Consider the following 12,223-nt stretch of genomic DNA (forward strand, 5'->3'; position numbering starts at 1 on the left):
AGTATTTATTTTGGAGCCTCCAGGAGTGGCTGTGTTTCAGTGAGGAGCAGTTCAGAGATGCATTTGAATCCATGAATCCTTACAGAAGTCATTAGGGAACAACACTATGTTTGTATGTTTCTTCCAAGTACTTCAACATAGACAAAAAAAGGAGCTGGCTGCACACTGAGTTGAATGACGACTGAAGAGGTCTAGAAAAACATAATATATTTTATAAATTGCATGGTACTTCCAAGTACTTCAGAATGAATCTCACAGCAGTGAACCAAACTGATGGCTGTCAGGAATATTTCTGTCCAGAGAGATCTGTTTCTTTATCTGTTTATGTGATTCAGTATGTGGCCGCAGCAGCTGTGGCTCTTCTGACCATGTGTGGAAACCTGCTGGTCATCATCTCTGTTAGTCACTTCAAGCAGCTCCACACACCTGCTAACATCCTCATCCTCTCTTTGGCTGTGTCTGATCTGCTGGTTGGAGTTTTTGTGATGCCGCTTTATTTGTCTTGGGTCATTGAGTCTTGTTGGACTTCTGGACCAGTGATGTGCTCGGTTTTTAATTTTGTGACTTTTCAAGTGACAAGCGTGTCTGTTCACACTGTGGCTCTAATAGCAGTGGATCGTTTTTTGGCTTTACACTCACCTTTCATTTACTCTGAGAAAATCTCACCCACTGTGATCTGCTTTGCAACTTTATGTTTTCACTTTTTTATAACTTCACTCTTCTGTTCATTAATGGAAACTTCACTGATGCCATGTGTCCAGGAGAATGTGTTTCTTTTGTAAATGAGATTTCATCCCTTATCGATCTCCTGGTTGTGTTTCTTATGCCATGTACACTCATCATAATATTATACACTCATGTTTTTGTCATTGCTAAGAAACATGCAACTGCTATAAGAGCCCTTCAGGTTCACAACAGCACCTCTAAAAACAGAGTCAGTGACAAATCAGAGCGAAAAGCTGCGATGCTGCTGGGGATTCTGGTCTTTGTGTTTCTTCTATGTTTACTGCCATATTATATTTGTTCCTTAGTGATTCCATATGACCGTACTGACTTGTTTTATGTCAGAAATGTTACTGTAATATTTTTCTATCTTAACTCCACCATTAATCCCATCATTTATGCTTTATTCTATCCCTGGTTTCAGAAGAGCTTAAAATTCATTTTCACATTAAAAATCTTTAATAAAGACTCCTGTCTGATGAATGTGCTTGTAAGTGATTGAATTTAGGACAGAATCAGACTCTTTTTCCTTTTGTCTAGTTTAATATGTTTTATTATTTTTCATAATAAACTTTACAGTGAACACAGGATAGTGCCAGTGGGGAAGTGTCTTTTATTTTATGTTATATTGCACTAATTTCACTTAATGAAGTAAATAGAAATGTTGAACATAGTGATTTATTTAAAGCGTATACACTAAATATAATGTCTTAAAAGTCTTATCAACAAAAAAAGTTTATATGTGATTTTATAGTGTTTAAAGGTTGTAATCCATCTACATGTTGTTATGTGAACACCTGAGAGATTGTAGCTATTTCAAGCCTCACAAGGCTCAGTTCATTTCATTAACTCACATAATCATTCAGATCATTCAATATTTCTTGTTACAATACTTTTACAACAGCTGAATCACAAGAGTCATAGGTTGCTTCTCAAATAAATGGTTGCATCCTAGTGAGGCTGTATTCTTCTTAGTCCAGTCCTTCAGAGGCTTGTAGGCTAGAGTTTTCCTCAGCAATATATGCCAGAAAGAGATGTCCAGTAAGTGCCTATTGCTGCGTCAAACATGTTCCCTCCCCCACGGTCACGGCACAAAAATACTATTAATACTTAATTTTGGAAGAATACTTTGTATTAAAAATCTTTATATTAAAGCAGTGCATTGAATGGCATGGTTGTGTCATGGTCTCCCAGTTTAGTATTAAAGTCCCCTTGTAGTCAATAATTTTATCCCTTAAAACTCATCTTTGATCACCAAAATGACATATTTAAAAAAAAAAAAATCCTGTGAAAAAAAATCTTAATGCCTTAAAATAGCTTGAATGTAACTCTACACCCTTGCTTCATTTAGTATATGCGGATGCATGAATATGCTTATTAGCCCAGCTTCCATTCACACCAGCTTGAGTTCAGAGATCCACTCGGTCAATTTACTGAGGTAAACACTGCACAATGGTATCGCTTTTTACAACGTCGGACACATAATGATAATGAAAATTGAAAATTGACCCATGACAGATTTACGTTGTTTAAAAAATCCGGGACATACTTTAGACAATGGGGGGTGCCATTTTGTTTAGGTGCACAGTGCATTCTATGTCGATGATGTCAAATGGTTGCACTCAGTGAGCTTCTGACGCTACCCTGTTGCTATTTTTACCACAATATATATAATATATAATATACGATGCCACATTGTGCAGCTTTTGGTTGTAATTTTCAGTCAAAGGGCAACAAGAGAAGCGATGTAAGGCTTCATTGTTTTACTAGCGATAAGAGGATAAAAGAATGGGAAGTTGTGAAAAATGTAGACGAATAAAACTTGCCAAAGATCTTTGTTCTCTCCAATTTAGCCCTGATGCCTTTGATACTTTTTTATCTGTATATTTTGGGGCAACGGTAAACTAGTAAGGTATACAAGTCTTAATACGCGCCAGGTTCCTTTTAAAACTCGATCAGCCTTTTCAATTTGAGCCAGAGCACAAAATTAGTGAGGATGAAAACATTGAAGAAGTGCAATATTTCTGTGGCTAATATCTAGCGTCTGCCAGACCACCATCCATATTCAAATTACGAAGAATGTGTTAACTGGCGTCACTTCAGTTACACTTTTTCCGTAAGTTGAATAGGGAAGGTGTAGGACGTAGCGTAAGCTTTTTGAACTGCGTCGAATATGGAAGGCTGTCAGGCTGAAGTGAGATATTTTACTTGATAACTTGTTAAATATGGATATTTTTTTTACACAAACTCATCGCTTTGCTTCAGAAGGCCTTTATTAACCACCTAGAGCCTTGTGGAGTACACATTTATGATGGATGGATGTGGATGGAAGCACTTTCTTCAGATCATACTCGTGACCCTTGTTCACTGCCATTTTGAAGCTTGGGTGCATCAGGATGTTTATTAAAATATCTCAGATTGTGTTCATCAGATGGAAGAAAGTCATATACACCTAGGATGGCTTGAGATTGAGTTCATTTGAAAGTGAACTACTCTTTTAACATAAACTACCAACATCTTTCCCTGAAAAACACAGAAAATAACACTTAATCCGTAAATTTACTCTCCTAAAGCAGTCTCTTGCAAAGCATTCTGGGAACTACAGATCCACTGCCCAGGGCTGCTTTTCCCAAAAGCATTGTAAGCCTAAGTAGATCGTAGAGTCTTTGCCACCAATGGTCTCTACAATCCACAATGCTTTTGGAAAATGCAGCCCTGGGCAGTGGATCTGTAGTTCCCAGAATGAATTTTCAACAATAGGCTCAACAAATTACTTGTCCCAAAATAATCACAAAGATAGGCTACAATGAAGCATTTACTTTGTGACCGTAAAAAAAAAAAAATTGTTTAATAAAGTAGCTGTGTTTGGCGAACACAAACCAGACATATTACATTTACCATGTTGGCAATGTCATGACTTAAACTACTCATTCTACTCTGCCATTTACGAAACTTTTCTTGTGGCCTCATGTGATAGCAAAGCAGATTTAAGACACTTTTTGCATACTATATCCAAGGAGAGTAGGCATATTTGAACACAGAGATTTTTACATACATCAGAATTTAAAGATTAGAAGTTTTATGTTTTTGTATGATTCTTTTCTAAATCAGTTGTTCTCCCAGCTGTATGTTCTTCTCCCTTGATGTTGCCGGTCATGGAAAGAGTCAACATGTCAAGTGTATAAAAAGTCAGCATGGGTTGTAGCCCATCTTTATTGTTGAGCCTCCAGGAATGACTGTGTTTCAGTGAGGAGCAGTTCAGAGCTGTTGGAGAGACAAATAGTCTTCAGAGATCGTACTCGGTTACTAACGTAACCTCGGTTCCCTGAGATACGGAACGAGTACTGCGTATGGGGAAAGGTCTCCCTTTTTCCCCGCTGCTGAAGCCTTTTTCAATAACGCAGTGTAACTGCACAGTCATTGGTTCACTCATAGACAAGTTGTTGAACCAATGTCGGCGCGGCATAGCTGCGCGGCCTATGGCGACAAAGCGCGCGAATATTCCCGCCGAAATGGGCGGGGTTAAGGGCTATATAAGCAGGCGTTTCGCCATAGGATTTCAGTGTCATTCGACTGAAGCGACGACCCTGAGCCGCAGCCTCGTGGCACGGCAAGTATCGCAGTACTCGTTCCGTATCTCAGGGAACCGAGGTTACGTTAGTAACCGAGTACGTTCCCTTTCGATACTTCACTCGTACTGCGTATGGGGAACGAATTCAACCACGCCGTGCCACGGCTGGGAACGATATAGCTTGAAGCTTGGGCACCTGAGAGGGGGCCCAAGAGACAAGCGAGAGGGCAAGCCCTTACCGAACCCTTGCGTTACACTTAGAGGAAATTTATTTCCATGATAGCGTGAGGCGGAGCTCATCTGAGGCCGCTAATCACACTGAAAGGACTCGAGCCTGTAAGGTCGGGACATCGAGATGGTAAAACCTGACAAAGGTGGACGGCGAAGACCAGCCGGCCGCCACACAGATGTCTTGGATGGAAACTCCGTTGGACCAAGCCCATGAGGAGGCCATCCCTCTAGTGGAGTGGGCTCTGACTCCTATGGGGCATTTGGCTCCCAGTGAGGAGTAGCACAGCGTAATAGCGTCCACTATCCAACGAGAAATGCGCTGTTTTGAGACCGGAGATCCTTTGGTGCGGCCTCCAAAACAGACAAAGAGCTGATCTGACTGTCTGAAAGACTGCGATCGCTCTATGTAGGTCCTCAATGCCCTGACAGGGCAGAGTAACTCCAGCCCTTGCTCTTCCGTCGAAGGGGGCAGAGCAGAGAGCGAGATGACCTGAGCTCTAAACGGCGTTGAGAGCACCTTAGGGACGTAGCCATGCCTGGGTTTCAGAACGACCTTAGAGTCTCCAGGCCCGAATTCGAGGCATGCAGGGCTCACAGAGAGGGCCTGCAAATCGCCAACACGCTTAACCGAGGCCAGTGCTAACAGCAAGGCGGTTTTTAGCGTCAATGGCCTGAGGTCGACTGAGCCCATTGGTTCAAATGGGGCTCCTTTTAAGGCCCTGAGGACCAAAGACAGGTCCCAGGAGGGAACGGTGAGGGGGCGAGGGGGATTCAATCGCCTAGCGCCCCTCAGGAAACGGATGACAAGTCCGTTTCGTCCCACTGATTGGCCAGCAATAGGAGCATGGAACGCTGCAATGGCTGCTACGTAAACCTTGAGCGTGGAAGGGGTGCGCCCCATTTCCAAGCGTTCTTGGAGGAAAGACAGTATAGAAGATACGTCACTCTCCATTGGGTCTATGTTGCGTGACGAACACCAGTCAGCAAAGACCGACCATTTCTGGTCGTAGAGGCGTCTCGTGGACGGCGCTCTAGCCTGAGAAATGGTATTTAGGACGTCCCTGGGGAGGTTAGTAGGCTCCCATCGAGGGACCAGAGGTGCAGAGCCCAGAGCTCCGGCTGTGGGTGCCAGATTGCCCTGTTCGCCTGAGAGAGGAGGTCCCGTCTCAGGGGGATCGGCCACGGGGCTCTCAGAGAGAGCTTGAACAGCTCCGAGGACCAAATCTGGTTCCTCCAGAGCGGGGCCACTAGAAGGACTCTGTGTTGGTCTTCTCTGATGCGCCTGATGACCTGAGGGATCAGGGCGATCGGAGGAAAAGCGTAAAGGAGCGTGCTGGGCCATGAATGGGCCAGAGCGTCGACCTCCTTCGAGAAAAATGTTGGGCAATGAGAGTTGTCTTCTGAGGCGAAGAGGTCTATCTTTGCCTTCCCGAAGAGCTCCCAAATCCTGAGGACAACCTGGGGATGGAGCGTCCACTCGTCGGAGGGGACGTTGCTCCGTGACAGCATATCTGCACCCAGATTGTTCCTGCCAGGAACATGAGTCGCTCTGAGCGACTGAAGCCTCGGAAGAGCCCATTCCAGTAGACGTTTCGCCAGAGCGCATAAGCGGCTGGACGAGAGACCGCCCTGGTGGTTTAAATATGACACCACTGTCATACTGTCCGATTGGACTAGAACGTGACGCCCTGTCAAATGAGCCTGAAAGAACTGAAGGGCCTTCATCACTGCTAGCATCTCTAGACAGTTGATGTGCAGAAGGCTTTCCTCTTGGCTCCATGAGCCGAAGGCCGGTCTGCCGTCGCACACAGCGCCCCAACCTGAGTTGGAGGCGTCTGTTGCTAGCACCGTCCTTCGTGAGACCGCCTGTAAGGGCACTCCGCGCTTGAACCATACAGGGTTCGTCCAAGGTTTCAGGGCTAGAAGACAGGCCTGATTGACCTTGAGGCGAAGGCGGCCGTGCCGCCAAGCGCTGGGAGGAACCCGGAACTTCAACCAGTACTGAAGAGGCCGCATCCGAAGAAGGCCGAGCTGTAGTACCGGAGAGGCGGAAGCCATTAGCCCTAGCAGCCTCTGAAAAAACTTCAGAGGGAGGCAGGCTCTGTTCTTGACTGAGGCTGTGAGCTGCTGAATCATCAGAGCGCGCTCTGGCGAGACTACTGCCGTCATATGGACTGAGTCGAAAACTGCTCCCAGAAACGATATTTGTTGAGTGGGGCACAGCAAGCTCTTGGTTGCGTTGACCCTGAGACCCAGGCATTGTAAATGGCTGAGGAGCACGGATCTGTGGTGTTCCAGCTCGACTCGCGAACGGGCTAGAATGAGCCAGTCGTCGAGATAATTCAGGACTCGGATTCCCGCCTGTCTGAGAGGGGAAAGTGCCGCGTCCATGCACTTGGTGAAAGTGCGAGGAGCCAGAGACAGCCCGAAGGGCAGGACCGTATATTGGTATGTCACTCCCTCGTATGCGAATCTCAAGAATCGTCTGTGACGAGGGGCTATCTGGATGTGAAAATACGCATCCTTCAGGTCCAGCGAGCAGAACCAGTCCTCGGGGCAGATGTGCGCGAGGATCTGTTTCAGTGTCAGCATTTTGAACTTCCGTCTCATGAGGGAATGATTCAAAAGTCTGAGATCCAGGATGGGTCTGAGACCACCATCTTTCTTGGGGACCAGAAAATAGCGGCTGTAGAAGCCTGACTCGCTTTCCGCGGGGGAACTATTTCCACAGCTCCTTTTCTTAGCAACGTCATGACTTCGGCTCGGAGGACATGGGCGTCGTCCGGATTGACCAAAGTTTGAAGCACCCCGCCGAAGCGAGGGGGCCGGCGTGCAAACTGGAGCGAGTAACCCTGAGTTACGATCCCCATGACCCAATCTGACACATCGGGGATGGCCTGCCAAGCCTCGGCCCGAGTGGCAAGGGGTTGAATGATATCGTGTGACAGACCGCCGCTGAGGGGGTTGTACACCGAGAGTAGCGGAAGAGGAAATTTGCTCTCTTTTAGATGATATAAAAATTTGTTCGCCGTGAAAATGGCGTTTGGAGTGGGCGCAACAGTTGTGGGCCCAGTTGTCACTTGAAACATGTTTCCCACGCCCGGATTTAAACGAGGCGGAGGGGAAAGTGTTCGTGGGAGCTTTTGGGGTGGTCCAGTCGTGACGGGACGATTCCCCATCCTCTTCCTTCCTGGCAGATCAGGATGACTTCGGAGGCACCGGGTCCAGCACAATCTTGGGCCGGGGTCCCTGGCGTCTCGGGAAGGGATGGCGCTTGGCAGAGCGCGAGCGCTGGCGCTGCTCCTTAGGTGGCGCTGACTGCGGTGCTGCAGGTGGAGCGGGCTTGTGCTGCTGAGCCGACGCAGTCCTGGGGCGGCTGGAAGCAGAGCTGGAGCGCTTGGGCAGGAAATGTCTCATGGCCTGAGACGATTTCTGTGCCGCTGTGAAGCGTTCAGTGAAGCCATCCACTGCAGGGCCGAAGAGACCAGAGGGAGAGACCGGGGCGTCTAAGAAGGCCGTCTTGTCATTGTCCTTGATCTCCGTCAAGTTAAGCCACAGGTGGCGCTCCAACACTACCAGGCTGGCCATGGAACGGCCGATGGCCTGAGCCGTAGCCTTCGTGGCTCGCAGGGCAAGGTCAGTAGCGCTGCGAAGGTCCTTGAAAGCCGGCGCGTCAATCCCAGACTCGTCCAGAGAGCGGAGGAGTTTGGCCTGGAAGACTTGGAATATGGCCATGGAGTGTAGCGCAGAAGCGGCCTGTCCTGCCGAAGTGTAAGCTCGACCAGCTAAGGTGGAAGTAGTCCGGCAGGGCTTGGAAGGGAGTGACCTCTTAGCTTTCCATCCCACAGCCGCGGGAGGGCAGAGGTGAGCAGCCACTGCTTCGTCAAGGGGTGGCAGGTGCTCGTATCCCTTTTCCTCGGCGCCGTCGACGGCAGTGAGGGCGGAGCGGTGCGTGGTATGAAGGCGGGCGGAGTACGGAGCGCGCCACGACTTCGTCAGCTCCTCGTGGACCTCGGGAAAAAAGGGCGCTGCTCGCTGGCGAGGAGCTTGGCGGCGGCCAGGCAGGAACCACTCGTCAAGGCGACTGCGCGACGGCTCCTTAGGTGGGGCCCAGTCGAGGTCCAGCTCTTCTACGGCTCTGGATAGGATGCGGAGGAGCTCGGCATCCATGCCCTGGCCATGTTCAATGGGCTCCAAGGGAGGCGGGGGGGCGGGATCGTCCGATTCGCCAGCCCACACTTCTGCTTCGGAAGCCGCAAGAGACATGGAGTCGTCTTGCTCGTCGTCTGTTCCACCGAATGAGACAAGGTCACTCGCTTCCGCAGAGGGACGCTGCTCAGGCCGAGAGAACAGGACGGGAGAGGGTTCCCTCGGGGGAGAGGGCGAGGCACGCGGGAACTGGGCCGGCGTGAGCTCGCCTATCTCCTGGCGCTGGGTCGCTCTGCCCCGCTGTCTCTTCCTAGCCGGCTCGCGGTAGGAAGGAGACGGGAGGGCGCGAGCGGCGAGATCACCCTCTGTGAAGAAGGCGACCCGCGAGCGCAGGGAACTGAGACTCATGCACTCGCAGTGCGGGAATGAGTCCCCAGCGAGCGCGCCGTCTGCATGGGGCTTGCCCAGGCAAGCGACGCACTCGCTGTGACCATCACCGTCGTGCAGGGGGGCCCTGCACGTGCCACACGAGTGGCGGGGCATCTGAGAAGACGCCGTTGCCGTGAAAACGGCACTTGGGTGGCTCTTTTAGAGCGGCGAGGGCCGCGGAAGCTCTAGAAGCGGTGAAAACCGCTGAAATACGCTCTTTTAGAGCGGCGTTAAGCCGCGGTGAAGCTCTCAAGACGGCGCGCCGGATGGCGGCAGGGGACACACAGGAAGCGGCCGGGAGCGGGAAGCGGGAGGCGGCGACTCGGCGACGGCGCTGACGCTGCAGTCGGAGAGGGCGCCGGCGCTGTCCTCAGTCCGGCGAGTCCAGGCGAGTCCGCTGCGGGAGCCTCTTCAGACGGCGGCGAGAGCACTCAGGAAGGCGGCGAGCTTCTCGGCTTCAGGCGGAGATCAGCGAGGAGATGATGAGGTCGTCGCTGAAGGAGAAAACACTGAAATCCTATGGCGAAACGCCTGCTTATATAGCCCTTAACCCCGCCCATTTCGGCGGGAATATTCGCGCGCTTTGTCGCCATAGGCCGCGCAGCTATGCCGCGCCGTCATTGGTTCAACAACTTGTCTATGAGTGAACCAATGACTGTGCAGTTACACTGCGTTATTGAAAAAGGCTTCAGCAGCGGGGAAAAACCTTTCCCCATACGCAGTACGAGTGAAGTATCGAAAGGGAACTGTGGTTATGTATACATTGAACTTTATTTGAAGGGAACAATACTATGTTTGGGTGTTTTTTCCAAGTACTTCAGAATGAATCTTACAGCAATAAACCTATCTGACGGCTGTCGGGAATATTTCTGTCCAGAGAGATCTGTTTCTTTATCTGTCTATGTGATTCAGTATGTGGCAGCAGCAGCTGTGGCTCTTCTGACCGTGTGTGGAAACCTGCTGGTCATCATCTCTGTTAGTCACTTCAAGCAGCTCCACACACCTGCTAACATCCTCATCCTCTCTTTGGCTGTGTCTGATCTGCTTACAGGACTTTTTGTGATACCATTTCACTTGATTTTGCTGATTGAGTCTTGTTGGAATTCTGGACTACTGATGTGCTCGGTTTTAAATTTTGTGACTTTTCTAGCAACAAGCGTGTCTGTTAATACTGTGACTCAAATAGCCGTTGATCGTTTTTTGGCTTTAACTTATCCTTTTTTTTACTCAGAGAAAATCTCCCCCACTGTGACCTGCATTGCAACTTTATTTAACTGGCTGTTTTCACTCCTTTATAACTTCACTCTTCTCTTCATTAATGGAAACTTCACTGTTGTGTGTCCAGGAGTATGTGTTTATATTATAGATGGGGTTTCATCCCTCATTGATCTCCTGGTTGTGTTTCTTGTGCCATGTACACTCATCATAATATTATACACTCATGTTTTTGTCATTGTTAAGAAACATGTGACTGCGATAAGAGCCCTTCAGGTTCACAACAGCACCTCTAAAAACAGAGTCAGTGACAAATCAGAGCGAAAAGCTGCGATTCTGCTGGGGATTCTGGTCTTTGTGTTTCTTCTGTGTTTACTGCCATATTATATTTGTTCTTTAGTGATTCCATACAGTAATACTTACTACTTTTATGTCAGAGATGTTGCTGTAATATTTTTCTATCTTAACTCCACCATTAATCCCATCATTTATGCCTTATTCTATCCCTGGTTTCAGAAAAGCTTAAAATTAATTTTCACATTTAAAGTGTTTAATAAAGACTCCTGTCTGATGAATGTGATGTAAGTCACTGAATGTAAGACAGAATGTTTCTTCTCTTTATCATGTTTTTCATGTCTAGGTCAATGTATTTTTTTTTATATTATTTTGTCACATTAAACATGGGCATGGACTATAAAACATCTAATATTTCCTCAACTATTGCAGAGATAGAGTATATTTAACACATGTTGTCATTTTTAACAGACTCCAATAGCATAGTACAAAAATAGTGAGATATATCCCTTGTGACAACTTCTCAGTGTGACAAATGGTCTCCTCTCTATAATTCATTTATTTTAAAACTATGAGAACCTTACTGGATCAAGAAAGGTTTATATATGATTTTATAATGTTTAAAGGTTGTCGTCTAACATGTTGTGATATGAAAACCAGATTATAGCTGTTTCATGTGTCACAAACTTTACATTGGCCTTGCACATAAAATAGGCCTACACTGAAAAAAAAGGGAAAAAAAGGCCAAATGACTGGCAGCTACGGCTTTACAGATATGTCCTTAATTATTATGATCAAACACTTTCACTGTAAAATGTAAAATGTTATATTTTAAATGTTATAAGCTAATGTAATTAGTGCATTAGTGATTACACAGTTACTGCCTTTTAAATAAGCAATATGCAGCATAACATCTTTTTTTTTTTTTTTTTTTGCCCATCCTGGACTGATGCACAGGCTTTACTAGATAATAAAGTTTGAAGTTGTCACCACTACTGAGATCAGTGTTTGTTTTATTTGGGCTATTCATACTTGACTTTTTCACATTAAGCCGGGTGCACACTGTGGGATTTATAATAGTCCTTTACGATTGTTACTTGTCAGGCTGTACAAACATGACCCTCATGTCACACTAAGATCTCAGCAGACATTTATGTCAGACTGTATGACAGTGAAGATGCGTTAAAAATGGACACGTGCATAAAAACTTGTACATCATCAACCCATACACGTTCAGTGACTGTGAGCTACATTGCACACAGGACTGAAACAATGGCTAACAAAGAAATCACTAGCATTTATTTCGATCATGGCTTTCTTGAAAAATGAAGACAATTTGACGGTCGTCGTTGGAGAAGTCACACTGCAGGACTGTGCGCCAAATCTTCTGACGCTGCCAGAAGTTTGATCACAATGGTCATTAATCGGCTGTCAGTGAACATGTCAAACTAGCGATTAAAGACTACAGATTTTAGCCTAGGATTATAGGAATCTTTTAGGATTCTCAAAATTTGTTTCAGATGACCAAATCGTGGCCAGAATCGCACAGTGTGCACCCACCTTTAGTATTTCTCTGGCTGCTTTAACCCTCTACCGCATAGTGCATATGGC

At 47.1% G+C, this 12,223-nt stretch overlaps 1 protein-coding gene and 1 pseudogene across 1 annotated transcript; both read left to right on the plus strand.

The window, feature by feature from the left end:
- Window positions 1-245: 245 nt before the first annotated feature.
- Window positions 246-1,225, plus strand: LOC137018585 (trace amine-associated receptor 13c-like; annotated as a pseudogene).
- Window positions 1,226-9,925: 8,700 nt separating this feature from the next.
- On the plus strand, window positions 9,926-10,903 carry LOC137018586 (trace amine-associated receptor 13c-like). Its single transcript, XM_067383256.1, has one exon. The coding sequence runs from the start codon at window positions 9,926-9,928 to the stop codon at window positions 10,901-10,903; it is 978 nt and encodes a 325-aa protein (XP_067239357.1).
- Window positions 10,904-12,223: the final 1,320 nt, after the last annotated feature.

This window comes from Chanodichthys erythropterus, chromosome 4 (genome assembly GCF_024489055.1).
Source record: "Chanodichthys erythropterus isolate Z2021 chromosome 4, ASM2448905v1, whole genome shotgun sequence".
NCBI lineage: Eukaryota > Metazoa > Chordata > Actinopteri > Cypriniformes > Xenocyprididae > Chanodichthys > Chanodichthys erythropterus.